The following is a 27531-nucleotide window of genomic DNA, read 5'->3' on the forward strand; positions in this document are numbered from 1 at the left end:
TTTGACTTTCCTGCATATTTTTATATTCTGCAATAATATCGTTTTAGGAAATAGCTTCGCTTTTTATTACTTTTAAAGCCATTCCTGGTCTCTTCAGAGAATATTTCATGGGCTTGTCCTTCAGTATGTCTTGTAGTTTATCCAGACCAGCTCTCCTCATGTGACATCGGAATTCAGGAATTCTTCCACTTCCTGTAGAGGTCTCATCAGGCGACATCGTCCTCTGCCACCTGTTGTACTGAGCATGTACCTCATGTAGAGCCTCTCCTAAACAAAATACAAGGTAAAATGAGTCCAGTTGAGTCTTGTTTCATACAAACAAATCTGGCACTTTCTTTCTTTCTTAGTTATGAACTGTACTGAAAATGACATTAGAGGACTTCAGAATTGATATTATAATAGACCGTATTACTGTTGCAGTGTTTTTTTATGTTGCTAGATTGATTGTTTTTTTTTTATGCTTTGCATTGTCCTCATTTGTAAGTCGCTTCGGATAAAAGCATCTGCAAAATGACTAAATGTAAATATTACCACTTAAATCACCATTTTTAAATAATCAAAAATCTTGATAACATAAGTGTACCTTAGAGAACAGTACAAAAAAAGGCAGTTCGTGACCCCTTTAAGAAAATATTACCAGGTAAAAGAATGCTCAGGGGGAGTTCTGCTCCAAAATCTAATGGGGGCTTGGAGTAAAGTTCAAAATCCTGATGTCTGTGGATCCACGGCAGCCTGAATCTGGAAAGCGTTGGCTTCAATTTGTTTCCATGTACAATGTTTTCTCTCCAAGGCTGTAAAAAAATGAAATAATAATAATTAAACCTGTGTTTAAAAGAGCTGGTAAATTAATAATTTTGGAAAAACATAATTAAACATGTTCAGTTGCTCAAAGAGGACAAACTTGTTAATGATAACATCCATCTGTCATCTGTAAGGTTCACATTTTTGGGTGCTATGCTCATGTTCAGGAGGGAACAATAAGTTACAGGGTCTGAAAGGCTGATAAATCAATTTCAGGCAAGCACATGCTTCTAGATAACGTTGTGTCCCATGAGTCAATCAGCATTAGCCCTGTCACCAAACCTGCAACTAAATACTGTCTTAAGCTCTGGGGATCTGTAAAGAAGTGGGCAAGGTAGGTAAACATCGGTAAAACTCTATCTTCTTGCTTAAGCTCTTAGGAATGTCCATAAAGTTGACATTGCACTGAGAGGGAAACATGACACAGATGGGGGTAACGGCGGTATAGCATGACCTCAACAGCACCTTTCTCAGCTCCTCTATCCGAGCATCGTCTGGCTGATTCAGGTGCTGGTTAGATTCAATACTGCTCTTAAAACCTGGGTAAGAGAAGCGAATGCAAGTGGAGTCCTAGAAATACAATAAAGTCTCATTTTACTTTAAGTTTGACGTGGTAATATGATCTCAAAAATACAGAGGATCCTGCCTAAGCACAACACCTGCATCTTTTTTTATAGTTTTCAAACTTTGAAAGTAAATAAAAGTATGCCAACCTTAAGAAATTCTCTGTAGAGTAGAGCAGGGGAATTCGTTGTTTGAACATTGTGGTAATTGATGGTCTGACCTTCAATAATATTATCCAAAAACACATTAGGCTTTGATTTTTGTAAAGCGTTACTTGCCCTGTGGATGTCTTCGATATTTGCCAAAAAAAAAAAAAATGCATTCATTTAGTAGTTCACTCAATTTCCCCACTTTGTTTCCCATATGAGTCATTAATTACCTGGATAAAGTCCTTCACGTTATTACCCTCATTCCATTTCCTTTGGAAGTATTCTCTGTTGAAGTTGTCAAGAGGTGTCCGAGTTCTCTTTCTGATGTTATGACAATCAGGTATATCCTGAGATAGCTGGGTCTCTGTTACCAACCATAGCTCTCCTCTCCCAAGATCTGATCCAAACTCCTTGCTTAAGCTTAGCATCATGTCGGCTGATGGGAACAGGTCGTGGTGCACTACTTCTTGAAGCTTCTTGGCTTTGCAGATGTGGCTTATACTAACAAAGTGAATAGGAAACATTTAAACTTTCTGGTACAATACCTCAGTGTTTCAGAACGTTAGTTCCTCTAGGTTTAGCAAATACCACACAGAATAGAAGAATAATCCATCCAATTACACCTGGTACTTGTTACCATTTTGAAATTGTAGCCAAACATTAATACTATCCTAATCCAATCAATGTGCTGTCATGAGAAAACCAAGAAAAAAGGTCCATGCTAGAAAATTATAAGGCAAAAAGGAGTGCTCTTTGAGTGTAATTGCAATTTTACCATTTCAAGGCTTCAAGACAGGCATGAGGAACTGTATTTCTGATAAACACCAGTGGCTCCATCAAAATGGTCTCAATTGGCTTTACAAGGCAAATGGGACTCAGACCCACGTCAAGCATGTCATACAGGCGCTCTGAGAAACTCAAGTCTGAGTTATACAGCGCAGACACCTGTTCCTCCTCATCACCATCCAACCTGGAATGGATCAGATCAGTCGTATGATCTTCAGGAATTTTTGCTTTGCTGCATATTGGTGAATGTTGTGCACATGTGGGAGTGTTTTAAATGACGACTTTCTTACTTTATAGGCACTGTAGTCCACAGTCTTTTGACCGCTTGATCCTTGAATCCTTCCAGAACAAAAAGGTGTAGAGCCTTATCCATCACATGAAATCCAGTGAGAACATTCAGCCTTTTGTTCTCGCTGTCTTTGGCTCTTATTTTATGACCAGACAGGAGCCTTTGAATTGTTTCCTCTGGATAATGCTTCAGTTGGAAGGCGTCTGCATTGATCTGCAGAATTTCTGATGTCAGTTTAGCTAAGACAGGTGCATTGTTATACTTGAAGACATAAATGACACGACCAAAAGGGCAATCTCTATCACTGTTGCCATCTTCATGATGAAGAGTATGTGCTATCTCCACCTGGACTTTCAGGTGGGTGTCAGCTTCAAGATAATGACCAACTGGTGTTGCAATATCTGAGGGAACCTCAGAAGAATTCCTTATGGGCAATTTAAGCTTTAAATATTTGCATCCTCGAAGAAGTTCTGAGAGATCCAGTTTTGCGGTGCCGTATGGATCATGAAGTTCAGTATCTGCTTTTGATGCATTACGCGTGACCCATAAATCATCTTTGGCATCTTTGGGGTCAGTCCCAAATATAGCTGGTGTACTGCAGGGTTTTTCCTTTTTTCTATCCCGATCATGGACTTCGATCTTCATGGGTGGACCATTAAGAAACTCACGCAGCTTTCCAGGGCTCAGCAGACCAGTAAAAATCACATTCACATCCTTGAAGAAGATATTAGCGTTGTGATCATGGCCTTTGGTTCTGTAAACAGGCATGTTGCAAAACTTGTACTGACAGTAGACAGGATGACATTTTGCCTATTGAAAGATGAATGTGTTTAATAATGTGTCATATGTTCTTGTTGAATAATACAATTAATAATTTCTGAAATCTCATACCTTGAGTACATGGAACGGAACTGGGGATGATGGCAGAGAAGAAGCTGATAAAACTGTGATGACTAGTGGATTGAGTTCAGCTTTTAGCTGCTCAGATAAAAGTGGCTGATCAAGAGTGATATTCCAGAATCCCTCTTGTACTTCTCCGGAACAGAATCCCAGACAGTCAGAGAGCATCGTACTCCCTAACATAAAGACAGAACATGCCAGCCACGTAGCTGATGTTTTAAAAATATAAAAATAAAATAAAAATCATACATTACCTTTCAAAAGTTTGGGACTGGTAAGATGTTTCTTACCAAAGTCTCATATGCTCACCAAGGCTGCATTTATTTAATCAAAGATACAGCAAATCCTTAGAATTCTTTCTCTTATTTTTAATATATTTCTGTCATGAATGGTACACACTTGTTCATATTTGCACTTGCCTTTCTCTGCACATATGGAATATTTTGCACTCTTTACATTTATAATTAAATTTGCATACATAATCCGTACAATCGGTTTAAAATTTGTATAATTTTTTTTTATATTTTGTATGTGCATGTTTGCATGCACTTTTCAGAATAAGACTAAAATTTCATTGTAGAGTTGGACAATGATAATTAATTATTGCATTCATTAATTATTGCAATTTAAATGTAATATATATATATATATATATATATATATATATATATATATATATATATATATATATCTGTGTGCAGCATTTTTAAATGTAATTTATTCCTGTGATGGCAAATCTGAATTTTTCCTCCTTCAGTGTCACATTATGTGAAAGAGTGCAATGTTTATTTTAAATAGAAATCTTTTGTAACATTATAAATTTATTCACTGTATTTTGATCAATTTAATGCAGCTCATCTGAATGAAAGTAAGCAAAACCCTTCAAACCATCATCTATATCTCATAGTCTAACTATGGGAGTATCCATCACTCCCATGTCTTTCCACATATCCATCATAATAATGAAGAGAATATGAGATTTCTGTCCTTAATGGGTCATAATTTGGCAAAATAATAACAAGATTGGTAATAGCCTCCATCCTCCGTCCAACCCTGCAATGAAAGAAGCTACATGTGATTTCTCTGGCTCGGCTTTATGGGAATGAGGCTAAAATATTTTCCAAGCCAAGTCTTTCATCAGTAGCTCCTGCTGGGGGTCTGGATGAGAAACATCAAAAGCTAAAGAAGCAGTCAGTTGGCTTTGGTTGGTGCCATTCCACAGCCAATTAGAAGCTAAGTAGCAGGGACCCTGCAGGGAAGCCCCTTACTCAAATCCACCCCACAGCGTTCAGGAATAAGGAACACAACCCTAAATGGCAAGTTGCCTCGCTAAAGTCATGTTCATGATGTATTATATAAACACAACATTCACTTACAGGAAACCTGTGTATAAGAGCCATAAGAGTGAGTGAATACAACAGCTGTCGGCTGCTAATAGCGGTTTTAGGAGCATAAAACTCAGAAAATACTTTTATGCTCCAAAAGCTAGGCAAGGTTGCTAGGAAGAAATTACCTGCAAGGAGAGGAGCGAAACTGAGTTCCAGTGAGGCAGCCTCCTTTTCCTGTTTGACCTCGGTGAGTTCTGCAGAATCCTGGGTGGGTTTCTGCAACAGTGTCTTCTTAGTGGGTGACGTTTGGCTCTTTTCTATCGTTAAACCACTCTTACTAGGAGCTAAATTGAAATAGACAAATAAGATGCCCACTGATTTGCTACTCCAAGAGTCATAATGATAAAATTGTGATGAGACCATTTTATCAAGTGTATATAGATGTATCAAGTCAATATTAATTCATCAATCCATAAATAGCAGACTTACACTACCATTCAACAGTTTAGGGTCAACAAGATTTTCACGAATGTATCTGAACTGTACTAACAAATGGTTAAAGTGTTTCAACTGTAGAGGAAAGCTGTTGGTGTTTAAAAAATTATGTATTTTGTTCATTATAAGGGTACTTTGGTATTGAGCACATACACAATTAAACCTATCCATGTTTTTGTAAAACATAACAATCGCCTTCATAAATCTTTTATTAGCATATAGTATAAACATCAGCATCATGTACCTGTGGCACAGTGTAGCTCCGAATCCTTCCTATAGTCTGATGATACTAGATCTTTGTGGTTTTTCATAGTACTTATTTTTACGTTCTCCTTCTCATAGACCGCTCTCATCTCACAAACCATCTTCCTGATGCCACCATTAAAAACATTTAGTGAGAGCTTTGGTAATTTTAAATCACTGAGGATTTTTTTTTTATTAAAGAATGATGATTAAAAATGCAGCATGTTTGCATTGTTCTCTGTGCTTCTTGAGTATAATATTCTCCATTCTCACAGCACTGCAACAGAAGTGAGGATGTGAGTGCCAGATCTCACAATTGCATTCACACTCATTTTCCTGCCTGCTGTGATATAGATGACTGTCTTTAAATGAGCAACAACACAATATGATTAGCCCTCTTTCTTAAGTAAATGGATAAGTTAAATTTTCGTTCATTTTTCCTCTATCATAGACACACTTGTGGTGTCTAAACTCTTGATCTTGCTGCAAGATACCAACATTACAATGAAGGAAATCCTAAAAGGAAGCACAATCAATAAAACAGGGGTAGATCATACCCATTTGTTCTGGATCATCTCCAGTCCTCTCCTGTGGCAGTTTGAAGGCTTTGGGTCTGTCATTCCTGGCTTTGAAAGACACCTTGTCTTTGCTGTCCCATACTCTCCCAGTGATCTTATGAGAGGCCAGTTTAATCAGGAGCTCTTTGGTGACATTGAGTTCTAAAGTATGGGACCAACTCACCCACACCTTGTTTCCTTCTCGCCAAGGCTTTAGCACCTTGTCAGAACATATAGCACATGATTTCATTATTATATAGAGATAGATTTTGTTTTAAAATACAATAGAATTAGACTATTGTTAAAATATTGGGTTAAGTATGATTGTATTTGTTTATTTTAAAAAAAAGAATACGTTTTTATTCAAGAACACATTCAGTTGTATTCAAATAAATGTTGTTCTTTTGAACTTTCTATTCATTAAAAAAAATCAGTTTCCACAAAAATGTTAAGCAGCAGCGCAACTATTTTCAACACTGGTGATAATAAGAAATGTTTATTGTGCAGCAAATCAGAATATTAGAATCATTTCTGAAGGATCATGTGATTCTGAAGAATTGAGTAATGATGCTGAAAATTCTGCTTTGCCATCACAGGAATAAATTAAATGTTAACCTGAATTAAAATTAAAAGTAATTATATTTAATATAGCATTACTAGTTTAACTATTTTTTTTATCAAATTGTTTGATTTAAAAATGCAGCTTTGGTCAGCAAGCATAATGCCCTTACTATTAATTTACTGTCACTGAAAAAAAATGCAAGCAAGTGGTAGACAAAAGGTGTTCACTCCTAAACAGCAAGGTGCACAATAGAAGTCCAAAGAGGTCATTAACTGAAACTCTAAACCAGCTTTCTTTGGGTCAGTGGAGCAAACCCTTATGCATAATTTATTAACATATACTAACACCAAGAACTGTTTGTTTATCAGGTCAAAGTAGTAGTATTATTCTACATAGCCTATAAATAATTTATTATTTACAAGATCTAGCATATAGAATAAACCCCTAATTAATTCCAATAGTTTACCTTAGTCTCATTCGCCATGTAGAGTTTAGCAGCCAAGCCGAACATCACTAGATCCACTCTGGTTGGTTCAGGGTCATCAGGCAGCATGTTGTACTCAATGCAATAATAGCCCTCGGCTCTGGGGGCCTCCACTACCTCACTCGATGCGTCTTTCTTTGTCTCCTTTTTTCTTTTCTCAGAATTGGTGAGATGCCCCTCATGCTCTGCTTGATTAAGGAATATAAAGAATAATGTAAAAAAAATGTATACGATAGTTTAGGCAAAATTTTTTTTTAGTTTATTTCTTATGCAGGTGTCAAGAAAAAATATTTAAAATACAATATTTTAGATTGCATATATAGATATGAAACACTGAAACAATACCACCGCCATACTTTTCAAGAAAGCTAATGCGATGCTGACTCTACAGGTCACAATGTAGCTGGAGTCTGCTGAAAATGTTGTTATGGTTTGTTCATCCTCAGGGCTGGATTCTGGCATCTCCATATAAGGATCTTTACTTTTGTCAGCATCAGATTCACGGTCTGTGAGTTGTGTGGAGTTTGAAGACAATTCTTTTAGAACCTTCTCGTCTTCATCAATTCTCTCTATTTCAGGTGATGTTAATTCAGTGCGTTCCATTGTCAGCTAGAAATGCTGGATAAGGAGATATAGGACTATCACACAATAATATATGTGATAGTTTCAGATAGCACAATACAAAAAGAATAACATCCCAAAACTTTTTTTTTTACATAATGTTGAATAAGCATTATTATTTTATAAAGGTCATAAGAAAACTTACCAAAACTGAAAGCAGATTTCCAGCCTTTCTCCTCAGCGCTACTTTTGTGTTTTAATTGATCGCATGTGCATTGGAGAACTTTGTAACGTTGGCTTTTGTTAAATGGAATGCTTTGCGTCGCCTTGACAACCATGAGTCGCGCGAACATAATGAAGCGCGCGCGCTGGTGAATAGGAAATGACAAGCGGCACATGGAACTGTAACTACAGTCAACAGCAGTTACACAGTGAACGATCGACATTCGACTCCGCTTCACTTCAAAGTGCACTTCAAAGCTTTTACTTACTGCACGGCTGAAAGGAGAAGATTATTTCTGCAACGTATAAAACAATTCCCATGCTACCAGAAAAAAAAAAAAAAAAAAAAAAAAAAGAACTTCAGGGCAAGTAAAACTTTGTACTAAAAGGGCATGTTCGAAAGTTAAAAAACAAATAAAATACAGTCAAAATGCACATTTTCTCACTGTTGGTTAATTACCTCATATGTTACACTGGAATATAATGATAAAAAAAATAATTAGATGTATTAACATTTTGATTTAAAAATAGACTACTGTGATTTTTTGGAAATAAATATAATCACTTAATGTACAATATTACTCATGTAATCATTGTTTTTTATTGTTTTTTTTTTTTTTTTTTTTTTTTTTTTTTTTTGTCTATGCGTGGGTTACATTTTGCATATATTACAGTTTTATTTGATTTGTCATTCTTCACGAAAATAAAATTCTGATTAACCTTGATTTATCACATTTTTACCTATTATTAGTAGTAGTAATTTTATGTAGTGGCCTGGTTTCACATGGCTTGATTAGTCCAAAGTTCAATTGGGAAATGTAAGATTTATATATATGTGCCTTAGAAAAAAAAGATCCTGTGCATCTTGAGATAAAAAAGGCGTTGATATATTTTAAGACCAGTCAGTGAAAGTTACTTTCATTTGAAACAGCTTTAGTCAGGGACTAGGTTTAAACCTTGTCTGTGAAACCGTGGAAGAAAGGTTTAATTCACAACGTAGATTGATTTTAGTGTTTTTTCCCCTTCTTTTTTATACATTATATCAGTTAATGATCTGTATATGTATGAAATATCCTGTACATCGCCACAATGGCTATCGAATTGTTAGCTTCTTAATCTTTTCAAAAGTTTTTTTCCCCTCTGCAGTTAAGATTTTGTGGGCAGTGCTCCATTCGCTAACGCCCCCGCGCGCACAGCGCGAGAGTTTCTACTACAAGAGTGGGGCGGTCTAGTGTTCAGATGACTTGAACTTGGTATGCTGTTTGTATGCTTAGAGGATCTGTTGAATCCATTAATCCATTTAGGCGCTATAAATGGAATTCTTGTGAGGGAAAAAGTATGGAAAAGTCGGACGCATGCGATCCATACAGTCGACCCGCGCGCAGGACACAATGGATAGTGAGCACTCTGGCGTATCATTACGGACTAGACCGTGGAGTGGAAAACGAAATTATAGTCCTCGCAACCGGGCTGGATCAATACCTCCAGGAGATATTTCATCACCTAGACTGTCAGGGAGATGGAAAAATCCCAGCCGATGATTTTAACATTCTTTGCGAGATTTTAGGACTCAATAAAGAGAGTGATCTGGAGGAGTGCGCGGGGATATTGGATAATCTACCCAAAGAGTTCAGCTTCAGGCAGTTTCACGCTAAACTCTGCTGTTATTTCAGTACCAAAGCTGGATGCCAGTATGAGAATGGGAGGCTGTTGGTTGGCAAGGAGAGCGAGCATATAGAGACGCAGATCAGACTCAGGAGCCCCTTGAGGCGGCGCAAGAAGCTGCTGTCTTTGGGTACCAGCGCTAAGAGAGAAAGCGGTGAGCCTTCTTCTCCCACTGTGGATAGACACGCGTCGGGTTGTAGGCAGCTGGGCTCCTGCACCAGGGAGTGCTACGAGGAAATTGTGGCCCTCGAGGAGGCTGAGGACAGGATAGCCAAACTTGAGGAGGAAAATGCAAGTCTCAGGGAGTTGGTGGAGGACATGCGCGCGGCCCTTCAGAGCAGTGATGCTCGCTCGCTGGCCTTACAGGTACAGTCATTGTGATCAACTGTACACAATTATTCTAATAATAACTCACAGAAATCGAGCAACAATATTGTCTAAATAAAGTGTACTTGATCATTACATCGAATTACAGGTAGAATCTGCTGATCTGGGTAACTGAATACATGTAATCTGGATTACGTAATAAGATTCCAAAAATTAAGTAGGCTACTTGAAATTAGATTTTAACATACTCGTAATCAGACTACAGTTACTTTTTTATGGATAAAATTATTACATAATCACACAATAGAACTAAATTATTCATAATTGTACATAATTGATTCTCCCTAATTCTTCTTGTTTCATCTTTTCATTTTTCCTTTCTAAAATATAAAGTCTTCCAGTTTTGTAGACATTCACATAGAGATCAGTCATAGTTAGGTCCCAACACATTAAAAGTAATAGTCACATGACGTGCAGGTAAATAAATATTTATTTAATGAAAAAAAATATGTTGATTGATTTTAAAATTATTTATTTTATTTTAACATTTTTATGATTTAATATTAGTTTTCATTTCAAGTTCCTTGACTTAATATAATGTTTAACACACTTCATGTATTTTCTTACTCTTTGTATTTTTATGCCAATATAATACAAGCTTATCCTATTTAAATCAATGTGATAAATGATTTAGGTCAAAAGTAATCTAAAAGTAGTCTGATTATATTACCTAATATGTGTAATGAAATGGATTACATTACGAACTACAATTTTTGTCATGTAATTTGAATTCAGTAACAGATTGCAATTTGTAATCCACCCAGCCCATAGTCTTTTGTCACCCACATCTTAAAGACGTCACTCTTACCATAATAAAACCATGGCTCATTTTCAGAAAGGCTGTAACATGTTTCTGTGTATCATAGGTGGGTCTGTGGAAAAGCCACTCGAAACATAAACCAGAGGGTGGCTGTTTCATCGCCCACCAAAGGCGAGCAGCTCAGAAACCCAACATTTCTGGAAACCTGAAGGACATCCAGAGTTTCCTGAGAGAAGTGGAGTACATCCGGAGTTCCCGAGATGGGCAGATCGAGGAGGCCATGCTCTTCAACCAGAAGCTGGAGCAGGAGCTGCGAGTATCACGTGAGACCGTTCTGTTGCTGGAGGAATGTAACAGGACTCTAAAGAAGGAGCAGGTAGAGATGAGGAAAAGAGTGGAGGAAGCCAGACAAGCTGTGCTCAGTGGCCTCAAGAAAGTGAAGGAGCTGGAAACCAAAGCCAGTCATGTGCCTGTTCTGCAGAGGCACATTGAGCAGCTAGAGATGGAGCTTCTGTTCTACAGGTTAGTATAACACTGACATTAAGTTCCAGAAGCAACAAACAAGTGAAACGTATATCACTTTATTTACTGAACTGCTGGTTAATGCCGTTTTGACAGCGTTCATTCAGAAGGCCTAACTAGGGATCATGTATTCCCACAGACGTTTGTAATGGTGAGGTAATCTGTTTTTACATTGGGATAGCTTACATGAAACATAAAGAAGAAATTATCCTCACTTACCACAGTTTGGCATCGGTTTCGGGGGATTTCACTGATGTCGATGTAAAAGATGCTGTCAAAACATGACAATTTGGCAACTGTCCTAACAAGTGAGGATGTTTACAACAGTTTGAAAGGTATTATGGAAATTGCAGAGCTCATCTTAGATTCATTAAATAGTACTCTCCGTTTTATGATGCGGAGTGTAAAAAATGATTTACACAAAGAGAGCACAGCACGTCTCTGAGAGAGGCTAATTTCATTATCTAACCCAAACTGAATGCAGTCTCATTACATAAAGTATCTTCAAATGATCTGACTCACAGTGAACTGAGATTCCTCTCCGTTAAAATGGCTCCTGCCAGAACTTTCTGGCTCCGATTGTGCAAAAGTGTGCCAACATACATGCTATTTAGGTTGGCTTGATGTGGTTCTGCTTCTCGAGTGCAGACCTTGTTTTGTTTGGGTTTGTATAGTTGTCAACGTGTGTGGCAAATGGGCTCCCATTTTGGTTAGCTGAAATTATGCTGAGCTACTGCTGGAAGCCACTCATTTCGTAGTTTGGGTTTTATACTTGGGCTGTCATTGAACTTTTCTAGTGCGCAACCATTTAATTTACGTTTACAAGGAGTTAGGCCTAACGTCATCAATGTTTACATATTTCTTGCATGCTAATTTCGGGACAGCATTCCTGGCAATCCTGATAAAAGTGGATTTATGTTTTCTTGTTTACAGAGATATATTAAGTGTATTATCGAGATACACTATTGCAGTCAGTTCAAGACTATAGTGTCCTTCTTTTTCAGGTAGTTTAAATAAAAGGTCTGGATTTGGAAAGACATATATTAATGAATGTTGAGGTGGTCATCCCATCTATTCAGTAGTAAGATGCAGGTCTTACTAAAAGAGATGCATTTAACATTCACTTGAATACCTCCAAGCTGCACTGATCTATGTAAAGTCTGTGGTGAACTTTACCAAAAAGCCTTTCTATGGCCCCTCCATTGATGCTCTTAAGCCAAATAATTCATTCCAGATCACAATGGAGCTGACACATTTGGGGAGAGTTCCATTCAGCCAAGCAAGGCCTGACCTAAACAGATTGGAAGTTCCCATCTATCTTCAAACAGTTTCCCCGCTCTAGAGAATAATGGATGAACTATAGCCTAGCAACAACTCCTACCACCCTCAACAAGTTTAGAGATGTCGGCATGCTGCTTACAAACTGTCTGTTCCTTTTTGTTTTTATATTAAACTACCATACCAAATATTTGTGATGCTGACGATGAGTATGTTGTTCAGAAGCACAGCGTCCTTTGTAGACTTTATTAGGGTGGGTGTAAATAATTCCTTGGGCTGTGCCGCTGTTTTAATTTTAAGCCATAACCAGTAACAGACCTCTCATCTCTACACCATATTTACTACTTCAAGTCTTCACACTTGAAAAGAATATAGTAGAAAATTGCATGCAGTCATTGAACTATTTTTGCCAGATATAGCATCTTTTGTTGGACAGCAATGAGTCTAGATGACATTTTTGCCCAGTTTTACCAGGATTTTTAAACTCCATTTCGGAGTTAGTCACTGTGCATCTTTTCTCCTAGTAACAAAGCTCACAAAGTTTGGCAACAACTGCAATCAGGAGGCTTGTGTTTCAGCTGCTCTTTTTTTTGGGGAGGGAAATGTAAACGTGCTTTGTGCCTTAGCCACGTGCAGAGCTCTTTGGCTGGTATGTGGCAGATCAGAGCAGGGTTTTTCTTTGAGGCCCGAACACCCCATGGGCAAGTGCCGAAAAGTCCCTAGAGTGCATCCAATGGGCACACAGCTTTCTGAAAACAAAACCAGTGGAGGATAGCTTTTGATGCAGCTGCCAGTGGGCGAAGAGGAGACCGGTCATGCTCCGTGGGTCATGGACTGACCCATTCACACTGAGAGCAATGCCTTTTATCTGAAAAGAGGTGTGTCCGCTGGCTATTTTTATATCCTTTTTGTTCAGACCTTAATGCAGTTCTTGTAATAATCCCACATTTTAATAGCTTACTTCAGTTCTCCCACCTGCCGCTCTAACCTCCCCATCTGTCATGATATTAATCAACCATATTTGACTCTTTATCCACAAAAAAGGGATGTCTTCTAAACTAATTATCTCTCTCTTCAGAGTAGTCATATATTGGAAATGTTGCATTTCCAGAGACACTGTTTTAATGTCAAATTAATTTTTTCAATATGTGTGATAAAAAAAAACCTGGACCTGATCAAAGCATCAAAATTGTACCAAAGAGGTACAATTTACTCCAGATTCTGCACGCACAAAAATATTATGTGATTTTATGACTTCAGTGGTGTTCTGGAAGAGAAGCTAAACAAATTTGCCCTGTCACTGAAATAACCAATGTTTGGCCAAAATAACCGATGTTTGGGTATTTCATGCTTCCAGATTCTTCATGTGTGTCATTAGTTAAATTTGTAATAGTTTTGGTATTATCAAAGCTTAAAGGGGGGGTGAAATGCTCGTTTTCACTCAATATCCTGTTAATCTTGAGTACCTATAGAGTAGTACTGCATCCTTCATAAATCCAAAAAGTCTTTAGTTTTATTATATTCATAAGAGAAAGATAGTCTGTACCGATTTTTGCCGGAAAAACACGACTGACTGGAGGCGTGACGTGTGGGCGGAGCTAAAGAATCACGAGCACGAATAGGCTTTTGCGTTGAGAGCGTTTGGAAGCTGTGACATTATCGTGAGGACAAAACCATCATCCAAAACAAACCATGGCTTACAGTCAGATTCAGCCGTTTATTTATGATCCAGAATCAGATCCAGAGGCTGAAACTGAACGAAAGCAGCAACGACTCGCTCCGAGCGGGGCTCGAACCCGGGTCTCCGGCATAGGAGGCGGATGCACTAACAAGGAGGCAGAGATATTTGAAGCAGTTTTACTCACCGCCTGCAGTTCCAACACACGATTGTGACCCTTTTTCCTTGGGATTGCATCATCCTTAAGAAATAAACGATACGCAAATCCGTCGTCAAACTGGGCCTTGTTTGTAAAACAAGCATCTTCGAAATGCAGGGAACAAACAAAAACACTTGCACAACTCCGTTGATGCTCTGTAAAAATAAACTCCATCCACTGGTCCCTTAATGCTGTTTCTTTGGTAATCTGTGCAGTGTTGTCTTGCCCTGGCAACCAAAAACACACTTCTTTTGTGACTTTTCGCGACGCTCTCGCTCTGATCAGTGAATCGCTCTGATCAGTGAAATGTCTATGCTCTGCTCAGCCTCGCTATACGGGAGCGCGCGCTCTTCCGGCAGAAGTGCGTCAGGACCCATATAAGGAAATTCCGCTCCATCTAACGTCACACAGAGCCATACTCGAAAAAAACTGTAGTATTGGAACAGAAATACTCCTTCAAATGTACAACTTAATTTTTGAAACTTTGTCCATGTTTAGCATGGGAATCCAACTCTTTAACAGAGTAAAAAACTCAGTATGCATGAAATAGCATTTCACCCCCCCCTTTAATAAAATGACTTTTGCCTCAATAAACTCCTCATTAGCAGCTTATTTATAGTTAGTAATGTGTTTTTTATGATTAGGTATTGGGTAGGATTAGAGCTGTAGAATATGATCATGCAGAATATGTGCTTTATAACAAATAAACATCAAATGTGTCTCTCCACATCACTCAAACTGCCTATGCTCTTTTGTGTCAGCTGCACCACAAGGATACACTGTTTTCTTTCAAATCAAAGCATAAATACATGTAGAAACAGTGCATCATTGTGGTGTGGCTGATGTGAGTGATGTGGAGAGACACAGAGGAGACTGTTGACAAAGGAATTGTTGAATAAAGTCATTATTTTTGTTTTATTCGCATACAAAAAGGATTGTCGTCACTTCATAACATTACGGTTGAACCACTGATGGCAGATGGACTATTCTGACGATGCTTTTCATACTTTTCTGGACTTTGACAGTGTAACTTACTTGGCAGTCTATGGGACAGTCATAAGCCTCCCGGTATTCATCTAAAATATCTTAAATTGTGTTCTGGAGACAAACAAAGCCTTTACAGGTTTGGAATAACATGGGGGTAAGTGATTACTGACAAAATTTTCATTTTGGGGTGGAGTAACCCTTTAATAGTGAGAATTGTCCCTATACTAAAGTGTTACTGAAGTCCATTATTAGCTCAACAAAGCTGCATTTATTTGATCAAAAATACAGTAAAACAGACATATTGTGGAAAATTATTCCGCATTTTATTATATTTTATTGATGGCTAAGCAAAATTTTCAGCATCATTACTCCAGTCTTCAGTGTCATGTGATCCTTCAGAAATCACTCTAATATGTCTCTTTGATGATCAAGAAACGTGTCTTATTATTATCAGTGTTGAAACTGCTTAATGTTTTGGTGGAAACAATGAAACACTACCACTCAAAACCCTGGGATAAGTACTTTTTTAAATACATTTTATTGATCAAAAGTGGCATTAAAAATGTTTTAAAAGCTTTCTCTTTAAAAAAAAGATTCATTATTATTTTTCTGAAAAACATGACACCTTTTTTCAGGATTCTTTGAGGAATAGAATGTTTAAAAAAAACATTTCTTAAAAAAAAAATATCTTACTTACCCCACCATTTTGAATGGTAGTATAACGGAAAATAATTATTGTGATATGCGGCCCCTGGAGAAATTTGCTTTTTTTAATGTCGTTCAGAATGAGAGAAATTCCAAGTGTAGATCACACAGATATTGTGTAAGGTTTCCTGAAGCCCTCTTGGCCCTAATAAAGAAAGAGGAAGTGGTTTAGATGAAGGCCAGGTCTCATGGGGGAGGTGGTGGGAACAGACCTGATCTGTCCAGTTTATTTCCATGAAAAACACACCATCCCGTGTGTCCTGCCTGGAGGCGTTTTTCTCTCCCTCAGAATCCAAGATGGACCGAAGCCCTCAGTCTAGACCCCGAGAGAACCGCAGCGAGGCGGACCTCAGGACAAAAGAGACAGACGGTACGAGAGGAACACAAAGAGAGGAGGGGGGACAAGAGCCGCCATCTGGATGAAGAAGCAAACACTCGGCTGTTTGTTCAGTGGGGATGAATTTCCACCATCTTACTCTATTTATTGCTCAGCTTTCGAACGTGCTTTATGTCTTTCTATTCATACCAGGTGAAAAGCAATGAATTTATCATCAGGTCTGTGCAGTTTTTTGAGCTTTGCTGACATCACAGAGACTGACATGGTAAAAGTAAGGGCGTCTAACTGCTCTAAAGTAATCAGTTATTATTCAGAGAACTATTATTTCAGCTGCGGTGCGGCCGACTCACGTACAATGTGTCTGGGTAACCTGTTGTACCTCAACACATAATAACAGGGCTGGACAGATGGAATGAACAACCCTTTGAAAATTCCCCTCTATTATGTCTGAATAAGGTAAAGAAATGTCAACAAAATGAGGCCTCATAAAAATGTTGTCTTTAGGAGGATTTTATTCAGCATGATTTTTTGGTCCAGTATTTTCGAAGCACTTTGAGAATGAAAAGCTCCAGAGACCTTGACTTTTTCCCATTTTCAAACACAGCTACAAACATTTCTCTTTCTCCTCCCACCTTCGGCCAGCTGATATTCCTTCTCTGCAGACCTCAGCAACTAATAAACTGCCCAAGCTGTGGGAGAAAGCTTCTCGAAAACGTTCTTCTCCCACTTCCTCGTGAACACTTTGACTGAAATGGAAATGTGCACGAGGCTCAGTCTGTTTAAGTCCTTTTGGATTCTTCGACAATGTGTTCGTTTCGTGTTTATGACTTGTGAAGATGCGTAAACACTTCACGAACCTCCTTCAAAGCTGTGTTTACTGGGACTGCTCTCGTAATCACAAAGATTCCGGACTCTGATGAATTACTGTCTGGTTCTGTTTGGAATCTCAAGATGGTTCCAGACGGAACCCCCCACCAAGATCAGCTGATTTCCCGCGTCTCAGACTATATAGTGGAAGAATAACAGCATCTGGGCATCCACACATGGTCCATGTCTGCCAGTTTGCCTCAGCCTCTCTAGTCTTACTTAACCAGGGTATCGTGTTACCAACTATGTGCCTAGTCTTAATTGTGGACATCTGTTTCATAGTCTCAAGATAAATCGATTACTTTATCAGCATTTATCAAGAACCTTGCAACATCCGGGCAGAAATGTAGTTATGTGGTTGTTTAACATATAGGATTGTCTCATCTTTCTTCCTTTACTCTGAGTCTTTATTCCAATGAAATACTGGTTGCAGGAGGGGGTCTGGAAGTTCAGATCCTGCTGCAATAAACACAGGAAGTGCACGTCTAAACTACAAACAGCTGGGCTCACCCCACGTTAGCACATCACTCCGTTCCAGTGTAAATATAGTCGCAAGATAGAAACCTATTGTTAGCAGCTTGACCACCAAAATAGAGTCATTCAAGTCAAGAGATGAGACATGCAGCCAAAAGAGATACACAGACTAATGAGATACAGACTTTGCCACAGTTCTGTCTTGCATCTGTTTTGGTTTGTAAATTGCCCTAAATTTTCTAAAAAATAAAATAAAAAAAAGTAAGTAAGCTTGGTAGAATTCGATGCTCATAGTACTGTAAGTGTTGTCTTTTTCCTCTTTAAACACGTACAAGTAGTTTATTATTATTATTATTTTAAGAACGGTTTGAGGTTAAGTATATGACGTAAAGTTTTCTACAGACACTTATCAGAAAGACAGATTCTAGTACAGCCATTGCAGACTCATTAGGAAATGTCCAATCCATCTCCACTTTTCAAGTAAAAGAAAAGACTTTTAGGCCATTGGGTTTCCAAGAAATACTGATCATAAAATCTTCTGTCTTGCATTTACAATTTAGCAATCCTGCATCACAAAGAAACGTGAAGGAATATTAGTTCATCCTCTCACAAGTGCTGTTTTATTCCTTTGTCTCCTGTTGTCACTAAATAAGAAGTTTGCTTTGTATATAAGGTGGATGTTTGGAAGACAGTGGAGATGGAATCAAACAGAATGGAATTAATGGCTGGGAGAGCTAACATATGCCAGATGGAGGTTCCGTCATATTTGGGCTTTGTGTTTGTCTTATCCAGACATATGCTCTGTTCTCTCTCTTTGAGAACGCTGTGAAATAAAACCAGTATGTTTCAGCATCTAAAGTGTGCATTAGATGTAACATACTGTGTATTCAATTCCTCTCATTTTGTTAGAGCTGTGGCCTAGAGGTTAGCGCTTATACTCATGTTGTACTTGATACTCTTTACATGTTGAACTGTGCTGTGAGTTCGAATCTGGATTGCAAAAAAAATGTCTTATTTAATTTATAGCTTGTTTTTTTTTTTTTTTTATGATCACTTACCAAAAAAGGACTTTGGATATAATATAGCCCAGCATAACATTTTAGGGTGTAAATGTTTAGCATATTCATTTATCATGATGTTTAGCTAGTCCTATGCCCCAAAAAACTGCCATTATTAAGTGATACCCATCGCACTTGGTTTTGTTAAGAAGAAAATACTTTTCTCCACCCTAGATTTTTCTGTTGATTGCTTTTTCATAACCCCTTATGCAACCGTTCCATCCTACTTTCTTTGGCCAGACTTGTTTCACAGTCAGTGTTTGAAGAGGCCAAGAGAGTTAGATGGCTGGATCTAATATTGAGACTCTTTCCAAGTGTTTGGAGTGGATTCAGGTGTCTAGAGAGTTCCTTTAACTGTTCTCAGTGTGTGCTCATCTGTCCATTTCTACAGACGGTGGGTTACAGTAAGAGTCTTGTCAGTAGCTTATCTTCATTTGTTATTCTCAGTCATGAAGACATAAAGCAGACCCTGTCAGCAGTATTAGTCATATAGACAATTCTAATCACTTATACAAGACTGATATTGATGTTAAGCAAATGTGTAATACAGTATATTGTCCTGCTTTTTCAGAACGTTATCTTTTGGCACAAAATTATACAAGATTATTATTTTTTTTTTTTTTAAATAACGTATTCATACACTACCATTCAAATATTTGTGCTTGGTAGGATTTTTTTGAATGTTTGAAAAAACTCTTATGCTCAACTGAATTTTTTTTGGGTCAAGAATACATTACAATTTAAAATAACAAATATTATATTTTAATATAGTTTAAATCACAATTTATTTCTATGATGGCCAGTCTTCGGCGTCATTACTCTAGTCTTTAGTGTAACGTGATCCTTCAGAAATCATTCTAATATGCTGATTTGCTGCTCTAGAAACATTTCCTGTTATAACTATTGAAAACAGTCGTGCAGCCTAACATTCTTAATATCAGAAAGTCTTGGGATCTTTTGATGATTAGAAAGTTGTAAACATTTATTTGATGAATAGAAGTTAGAAAGCATTTATATGATTTTTTTAGCAATGCAAAAATCTTTAATGGTACTTTTGAATTTAATGCATCCTTGTGCAGTGAAGATATCTTAAAAACCTTTACATTTTTAAACAGTCATGTAAATATGTTTAAACTGCATTGTGGTTCCAGTTTTTTTCTTCTTCTTAAATGTGTAACCTGTTCTTAGAAAGTGCCTTTACTTTTAGTACAGTACACATCATTCCAACACAAACTCAACATCCCTGTCAATTAGACTCTAGTTAATTACACTGCATACTGTTCTTATCCCATAATATCTCACTTATGTCAGTGGGTTCCTACAGCAACCATGACAGACCTTTTTAGGGTCTCCCTGGTCTCTCCTTCAGCGGCTGTAGGTCATCCGAGAGCCCTCAAACCCACCTTTAACTGACCCACCCCCATTTTCAAACACACTGCGCCCCCTCATCTGACAATGTGGATTCCAAATATTGACCTTAAACTGTGCGTACCGCTCAGAAGCAAAAGCGTAGTGTACTGAGGGATGATTTTGTGGGCTCATACGGTCTGTATTTATGGCCGCTCTGCACTGAAGGGTTCCTCATGGCAGCAGGATATATGCATGAGTGCACCCGGCTTCAAATTCTTTTCCCTTTTTTCACTCTCTGGGATTCATGCTGGAGCAAATGGATTTCTGCAGCCTTTAACTTTTTTCTTTTCTGCAAGGCAGGACCTTGTCATCTGGAAACATTTATTCTTTGATTCATGAAAGCCCCCTATTGCATTTCTTCTGTCACAAAGCTCAGAGAAACCGTTTCGTTGAAATGACAGTAACATTCACTTATAGCTGTCTGACGAAAGTAAAAATGTTCAAAGTAATGTACTTTTAATCCCTGGCTGCAGATATGCGTTGGTGTAAATGACGTCAGCCATATGTTAAACATTCATTATAGTGCATACTGAGTTTCAAGGGTCTAGCAGTTTTCATGAGTCTGAAATTTCTTTTCACTTTGATGAATCTTATGTCACTTTGCCTGGCTTCAATTACCCACAACCACCTTTTGCTGATGTTGTGTAGTTCTATATATGTTTGAACGTGATGAAACATTAATACAATGCTTAAATTAACTAATAAATGCTACTTGTTGCAATTCAAGCACGCCCTTAGCAGTTTGTTGCTATAGTGTTATGTTAGTCTAATGTCCTAAACCAGAACTACCAATTACATCTGATCCACACTGACATGTTATTTCACTGTACTGTATTCTTCACAGATCTGAAGTGTCTAAAACATCGGTTCCATTCATCAACAAACCAGACAGACGGTATAATAGGGCCGGTCAGACTGTGCCACGCTGTTGCCTGGACACAGAGCAGGATCGACGCTCTCCGACGGGACGTGCAGAGACTGTGCCTGACACCAGTAAGACAAATATTGACATTACTCTTTTTTGAGACTTTGTTGGCATGCAACTTTTGTAGTTGATACTTGCATAATTTTCCCAATAATGTCCTTGATATTACAGTAACTGGGCAACTACTGCATTATTGCAGATTCTTGTATGTAAGTAAAAAAAAAGGTTTAGAGAACCTGAGCTACTAAAAAAAAAAATTTAAATAACTGAATGCTTTTATTTAGTAAGGATGCATCAAATTATGAGGCAAAAAATGTATAGTTTAATAAATGCTGTTCTTTTAAACTTTGTTCATTAAAGCTGCGGTAGGGAACTTTTTACGCTCTAGCGGTTAATAAACAGAACTGTTTTCGTCTTGCGGAAGAACATTGTAGCCGGAACTACTTCTCTCTGTTTATGTCTATGAAGAATCACAAAGGTACTGGGTTACTCCGCCGCTGTATCCCCGAAGCAATGTAAAATAGTCAGAATATAAACACTTATTATAGGTGTAGCCTAGTGATTCAAGACAAGGTAAAAACACGGTTTGGAAAATGGATTCATGGTGTACTCGCTTATTATATACATTTTTCTACATTTTGAACACAAACAAAGTTACGGACCGCAGCTCTGATTGGTTATTTTTTACCGGGAGTGATGGAGTTTCTGCAAATGGCAATAGGACCACTGGGAGGAGCCAGAGGAGCTTGATTTTTCACAGATTGTCTGTCTCATATTCTACTGTCAGGACATAATGACAGGTTTAACAAATATGTAAAAAATATTTTTTTTACAAAAGTTCCCTACAGCACCTTTAAAGAATCCTGTATAAAATGTATCACGGTTTCCACAAAATGAATAGCCTGCACAACTGTTTAAACGTTGATAATGCTAAATGTTTCTTGAGCAGCAAATCAGCTTGTTAGAATGATTTCTGAAGGATCATGTGACTAAAAACACTGAAAATTCAGCTTTGCCATCACAGGACTCAATTACATGTAAAAGTGTATTAAAATAAAAGACAGTCTCTTGGTTTCACAGACAAGGCTGAAACCTAGTCCTAAACTAACGTCTAAGTCTGAGCTGTTTCAAATGAGAGAAACTTGCACTGACTGATCTTAAAATATATCAGTGCCTTTTGTCTAAATTGTCTAAAATGTCCTAAATGTTTATGCTGTGTTCACACAGTGGAGGAGCAGCTTTTCCGTTCAGTGGAGGGTCAGGCAGCGTCTGATGAAGAGGAAGAAAGATGGACCGGAGAGCAGCAGAGACAAGTGGACGAGGTGAAGCGAATCCTCACCAGGCTGTCCTGCTGTGGAGACAGGTACATCAGTCCCCTACTAACCATATCGTTTTAAAAAGCCCTTGGACAGCTGTTTTCAATTATTTTGTACGCTCTGAAACTCAAATGAGATCTAAACATGTCAAGAATTTGTAAATGACTTATAGGGAAACATACTGCCAGAAATTTACATTCGTACTTGTTTTGGTTCTTCACGTGTTTTATGTGCTCTCAGATGTGATGAGAAAGCAGTGAAGAAGCTCCTGTCTCATTTCGGTGACTCGCGCACAGAGGAGAGTCAGACGGCTGTGCTAGAGCTGCTGGAGAGGGTCATACGACTCAACAAACAACTGGAACTGAAGGAGAGTCAGGCCAAGAGGGCAGAGATGGACACTGACCAGGTATGACTGCGTTCAAGTGATGTTTTTTTAACAGCTTGTGAGATATCATGATATATTTAACACTTAAAGGGATCGTTCAAACAAAGAAAATGAAGTTCTGTCATTTACTCTCAAGTCATTTCAAACCTTTATGGAATACTTTCTTCTGTGGAACATGAAAGGAGATATTTTGAAGAATATCGGTAAGAAAACAGATATGGTAGCATAGACGTCTATTTTAAGGAAAAATAAAAACAGAGACATATGTATACATAATCAAATTTCCTTAGGGATAAAAATTGACCTCATCCTACACTCTTAACTAGAGGGAGCCCTTTGACATTACTGGAAGGTTACAATTAACAACAGAGCCCAAACTTACATTTTATAACTCTTTATTTTTTTAATATAACAATCAACATTCAACTAAAAAAATATGCAAACATTTAATTGCACATGTAAATTATAAATTGAAACTTTTCTATTTGTTGTTGAATTTTTTTTGATTTACACAGTGGCTGTCATAACTTGTTTCTTAACTTATTCTTTATTCAACATAATTAAAAAAATTAAGCCATCAGGAACAGGTAAAGTTAAATATAACGATTAGTGGTCTAATATTTTGTTAAATGCTCTTCTCTAGACTTGCCTGATGTAAATGTACTGCTATGTGCAATTTTGTTTTGACCTCTTTTTTTGGTTGAAGCTCTGATTGAGCAGTTACATGAGGCATGAGATGTTCATTCATGTTTATTTCACATTAAAACTTGTAGTAAAGAGATCACGCTCACTCGCATTTCATGCTGCGGCATTTATACAGCCGAAACGAGTGCCAAAACGGAATTTATTGTTGAATTTCCTAAAACAATTGGACAGAATTTGAAAGATGCAACTTTGTTTCTTATCAATATCAATAAGTATGTTCCACTCATGCAGTGGTTAAAACGATGCTGTATTTGTTCGGTAAATATGCGTAGTGAGCTAGAGATGAATACTCAGACATTTTAATTTCTCTTATGTGATTGCTGTAATTTAAAAACGCACAAAAAAAATAGTGGCTAATGAATGAAAGTGCTTATTCAGCTACCTTGCATTGCATGCGATTTTGTAAAAGAAATAGACGTGTGAAGTAAATATTTGGATTCGTTTTGCTATGATGTGCATTGCCATAGAAACAAATAATTTCGGAGCTTGAGGACATGAACAGCTGAAGAACAGAATCATATTCAACTCTAAAGGAAAACAAACACACGCACACATAGTAACCCAGCAGTTAAAACCCGTATCAAACATTTCAAATACTAATGAGACATTTTCATACGCGAGGGCAGAAGTTCATCCAAATAAACTTTGGCTGCTGCTGCTGCTCTTTTCAACAGCTTACGTCACCCAACCAAGACTTTCAGTTCTGTTTTACTTTTACGTTCATGGTTGCTTTCGGGGTGCAGGGATGTAAAATTAGATTACAAGGCACTTGCCCACCGAGCGGTTGTTATGAGAAGACAGGCTTCAAAGAAAAGCCACAGCTCTCAGCCTCTCACTCTCCAGCTGCGTGTGTGTGTCTGTGTGAACAGCCAATCACACGACTGCAGGAATAAACCTCCAGGCCTCACACAATTGCATCTACATTGAGCTGTTAGACACAGCTCAGCTGCGAAGCACCAGACGTGAACTATGTCACTAGTGTTTTTAAAAAGGCCCCACACACATTCGTGGAAAAAACCCATCCTTGAACGGTCTGGGCATAACCAGTTTGGGCCGAGACTTGGATATGGATGTGGATTTTTTTGACATATGGTCAGACAGGCCAAAAACAAGCATATCTGAACTATTTCTGTCTGAGAAATTATGCGTCTCAGCTGAATTATGGGCTATCGGCACATCTGGCAAAGATTCTCCTAACCTGAAATTCATTGCGTGTTGGAGCGTTAGTGTTTAAATCTTCACAAGGTCAACGGTAAGTGTCATGTGTCTTCAGATGAGGGACGCCCTGGTCCAGGAACTACAGCAGAAGGCAGAGGAGACAGAGCTGCTCCACCTGGAGCTGCAGATGTTGGAGACGGAGCGGGTGCGTTTGTCTCTGGTGGAGGAGAAACTGATGGATGTGCTACAGCTTCTGCAGCAGCTGCGAGAGCTGGTCAGTCTGTAGAGACTCGTCAGCCCAGAGATGCTGTTGTAAATGTTTCTAAGCCCACAGTAGACAAATTGGTTTTGCTGATGATTCTAAAATAATATAGACTTCATTTTGGAAGTCGTTTAGCAACATGTCCATATGATTATCCTCCTTGTTAATTGTTGTTTCTGTACAAGTACAGTATTTTGTGCAACTGATATCTTGTCAGGCTGGATGACTGCATTTTCATCATTAATATTGACTAAGCTTTTGCCATTTTATAATTTTTCTATTATTTTCATTTTAGAAATAATTCATATATGTGTTACCCTAGTCAACAAAACCTGTCATAATAGAATAAATAAGCTTTCTCTTGATGTATGGTTTGTTAGGATCGGACAATATTTGGCAGAGATTCAACTATTTGAAAATCTGGAATCTGAGGGTGCAAAACAAAAATCCCAAATCAAAATTAGGTTCTTAGCCATGCATATTACTAATCAAAAATTAAGTCATTTTGACCCATACAATGTATTGTTGGCTATTGCTACAAATATACCCGTGGTACTTATGACTGGTTTGTGGTCCAGGGTCACATATATAATTTATGGTATTTATTTAATGCAATTTAATTACCATTTATTAACATTTATTATGGTGGTAAATTTTTTGTAGAAAGTCTCAAGAAGATCTTTAGGAAAGATTTTGCTCAGCACATTGGAGTCCTGCAGTGATCCTCAGCATGGTAAGAGACACAATCATTTTGAGCTTGGCATCTTTGCTCTTATAAAACCTTCGTTGTTTAACATGCCTGTGAAAATGTGGCAGCAGACCACTTTAAAAGCTGAGATTTATTATTATTATTATTATTATATTATTTGTATTGTTTTTTTTTTAATTAAACTTTGGATCTTTCCCAAATCATATATCATATACACACACGTTTGTTTTTGTGAAAAGTGGGGACATTTTATAGGCGTAATGGTTTTATACTGTACAAACTGTATATTCTATGGCCCTACACCAACCCTACCCCTAACCCTAACCCTAACCCTCACATGAATCTTTGTGCAATTTTACTTTCTGAAAAAAAAAACTCATTCTGTATGATTTATAAGCATTTTGAAAAATGGGGACATGGGTTATGTCCTCATAAGTCACCCTCTCCTTGTAATACCTGTGTCATACCCATGTCATTATACAAAGTTGTGTCCTGATATGTCACAAAAACATGTACACAAATACTCATTACTTGAGGTAAAATAAAAATAAGTTTTATTTCAGTTTAACTTGATGCACTAAAATCATTCAAAATAAAATAAAGGTCAATAATATATATATATATATATATATATATATATATATATATATATATATATATATATATATATATATATATACAGATGTTTCATCTAATAAAATGACAAAAGCACACAACAAAATTACTAAAACTTAAATGCAATATGAAAATTTTAAATATTTGTAAAAACTATTTTAGTGTCTCAGCGATACTGAACTGTGCTGTTACCATTGAAAAAGGAGACAAATTTTTTTTGCTGATAATTTATAATAAAAAATGGTGCTGAGTTAGAAAAGCATTTTCATTATTGATCTCAGACATGTTGTCCCCAGTGTACACAGTATAAAGATATAATAAAAAGATTGAGTGTATAGCGGTGAACCCTTACATGCGTCTAATGCTTAACACCGCTCTGACTGATCTGCAGGGAAAGCACATATCTTGGAGGTGCTCAATGCTCTTTGTCATGAACTGGCTGCGTGTGAGATCCTCTCTAATGGCGAGAAGATAGAGAGAGCACAGTCACCAGTCTCTCACCAACTCACTGCTCATCTCCTGCTAGACATTACTGCCACCTGATGGCCACAGGATGCTACAGCCTCTTTCAGAAACTACCAACTAGCCATGTTGGAAAATGGGACCAAAATTAGCCATGTATTTGTCTTTGTGTTTATATTTCTATGTATATTTGTATAAATCATTTAGCTCTATCATTTATAAGGAAACATGATCTGATTCCTTTTCAAAGCTACTTTTTCTGATTTTCCTTTTGCAATGTCATACATTGTTGGTCAGTATTATCTTAAAATACATGCATGTTGTACAATAGTATTCTTCTCAGCTTCATCGTGTGGTACTGAACCACCCGATCATACAGAAACTCTCAGGTATAAACTATGTAAAGCTCAATATATCAAGCCTATTTCAATAGAAAAACATCGATGATACTAAAAGGTATTAGTTACAGATGTGAATTTAGTCAAATAGTGTTCTCCATATCTTACACAGACGGGACACATGTTGAGAACAGAATTTATGCACCTTTCATTGTTTTTCAGTTTTATCTGTAACTGTCAATTGTCTTTTAGCACATCTGGGTAGTTTTCTTGCTCAAGGATGATTTTTATCTATGATTTGCATGAAAAAATATATAGTATTAGAAAAACGTTACCGTCTCATGGTCAGTGTCTGTGCCTCTCTCCCATATCTCCAGATATACATGTA

The 27531-nt window shown here is 37.5% G+C and overlaps 2 protein-coding genes across 2 annotated transcripts; one reads left to right on the forward strand and one right to left on the reverse strand.

Moving 5' to 3' along the window:
* Positions 1-7: 7 nt before the first annotated feature.
* Positions 8-8323, reverse strand: cfap92 (cilia and flagella associated protein 92 (putative)). Its single transcript, XM_026275595.1, has 12 exons — positions 7925-8323; positions 7515-7776; positions 7141-7346; positions 6113-6332; positions 5003-5161; positions 3481-3665; positions 2591-3399; positions 2290-2484; positions 1515-2015; positions 1267-1371; positions 638-791; positions 8-267 (listed from the first exon to the last, which is right to left on the reverse strand). The coding sequence occupies exons 2-9, from the start codon at positions 7759-7761 to the stop codon at positions 1700-1702; spliced, it is 2337 nt and encodes a 778-aa protein (XP_026131380.1). The 5' UTR covers positions 7762-7776; positions 7925-8323; the 3' UTR covers positions 8-267; positions 638-791; positions 1267-1371; positions 1515-1699.
* Positions 8324-9108: 785 nt separating this feature from the next.
* On the forward strand, positions 9109-27497 carry efcc1 (EF-hand and coiled-coil domain containing 1). Its single transcript, XM_026275598.1, is given in 9 exon segments — positions 9109-9972; positions 10860-11275; positions 21113-21261; positions 22421-22556; positions 22750-22915; positions 24873-25031; positions 25683-25752; positions 26735-26828; positions 26830-27497. Coding segments are annotated over 9 exon segments (1995 nt in total). The 5' UTR covers positions 9109-9207; the 3' UTR covers positions 26870-27497.
* The last annotated feature ends 34 nt before the right edge of the window (positions 27498-27531 follow it).

This window comes from Carassius auratus, chromosome 11 (genome assembly GCF_003368295.1).
Source record: "Carassius auratus strain Wakin chromosome 11, ASM336829v1, whole genome shotgun sequence".
Taxonomy (NCBI): Eukaryota; Metazoa; Chordata; class Actinopteri; order Cypriniformes; family Cyprinidae; genus Carassius; species Carassius auratus.

Excerpts from the sequence above, each read along its gene's own strand:
- cfap92 (XM_026275595.1), bottom strand. The coding sequence starts at position 7,761 with ATGGAACGCACTGAATTAACATCACCTGAAATAGAGAGAATTGATGAA. Across the intron at positions 5,162-6,112 it reads AGATGATCCAGAACAAATGG|CTCCTAGTAAGAGTGGTTTA; the intron begins GTATGATCTACC and ends ATTTCAATTTAG. Across the intron at positions 2,016-2,289 it reads TGTCTTGAAGCCTTGAAATG|TATAAGCCACATCTGCAAAG; the intron begins GTAAAATTGCAA and ends TCACTTTGTTAG.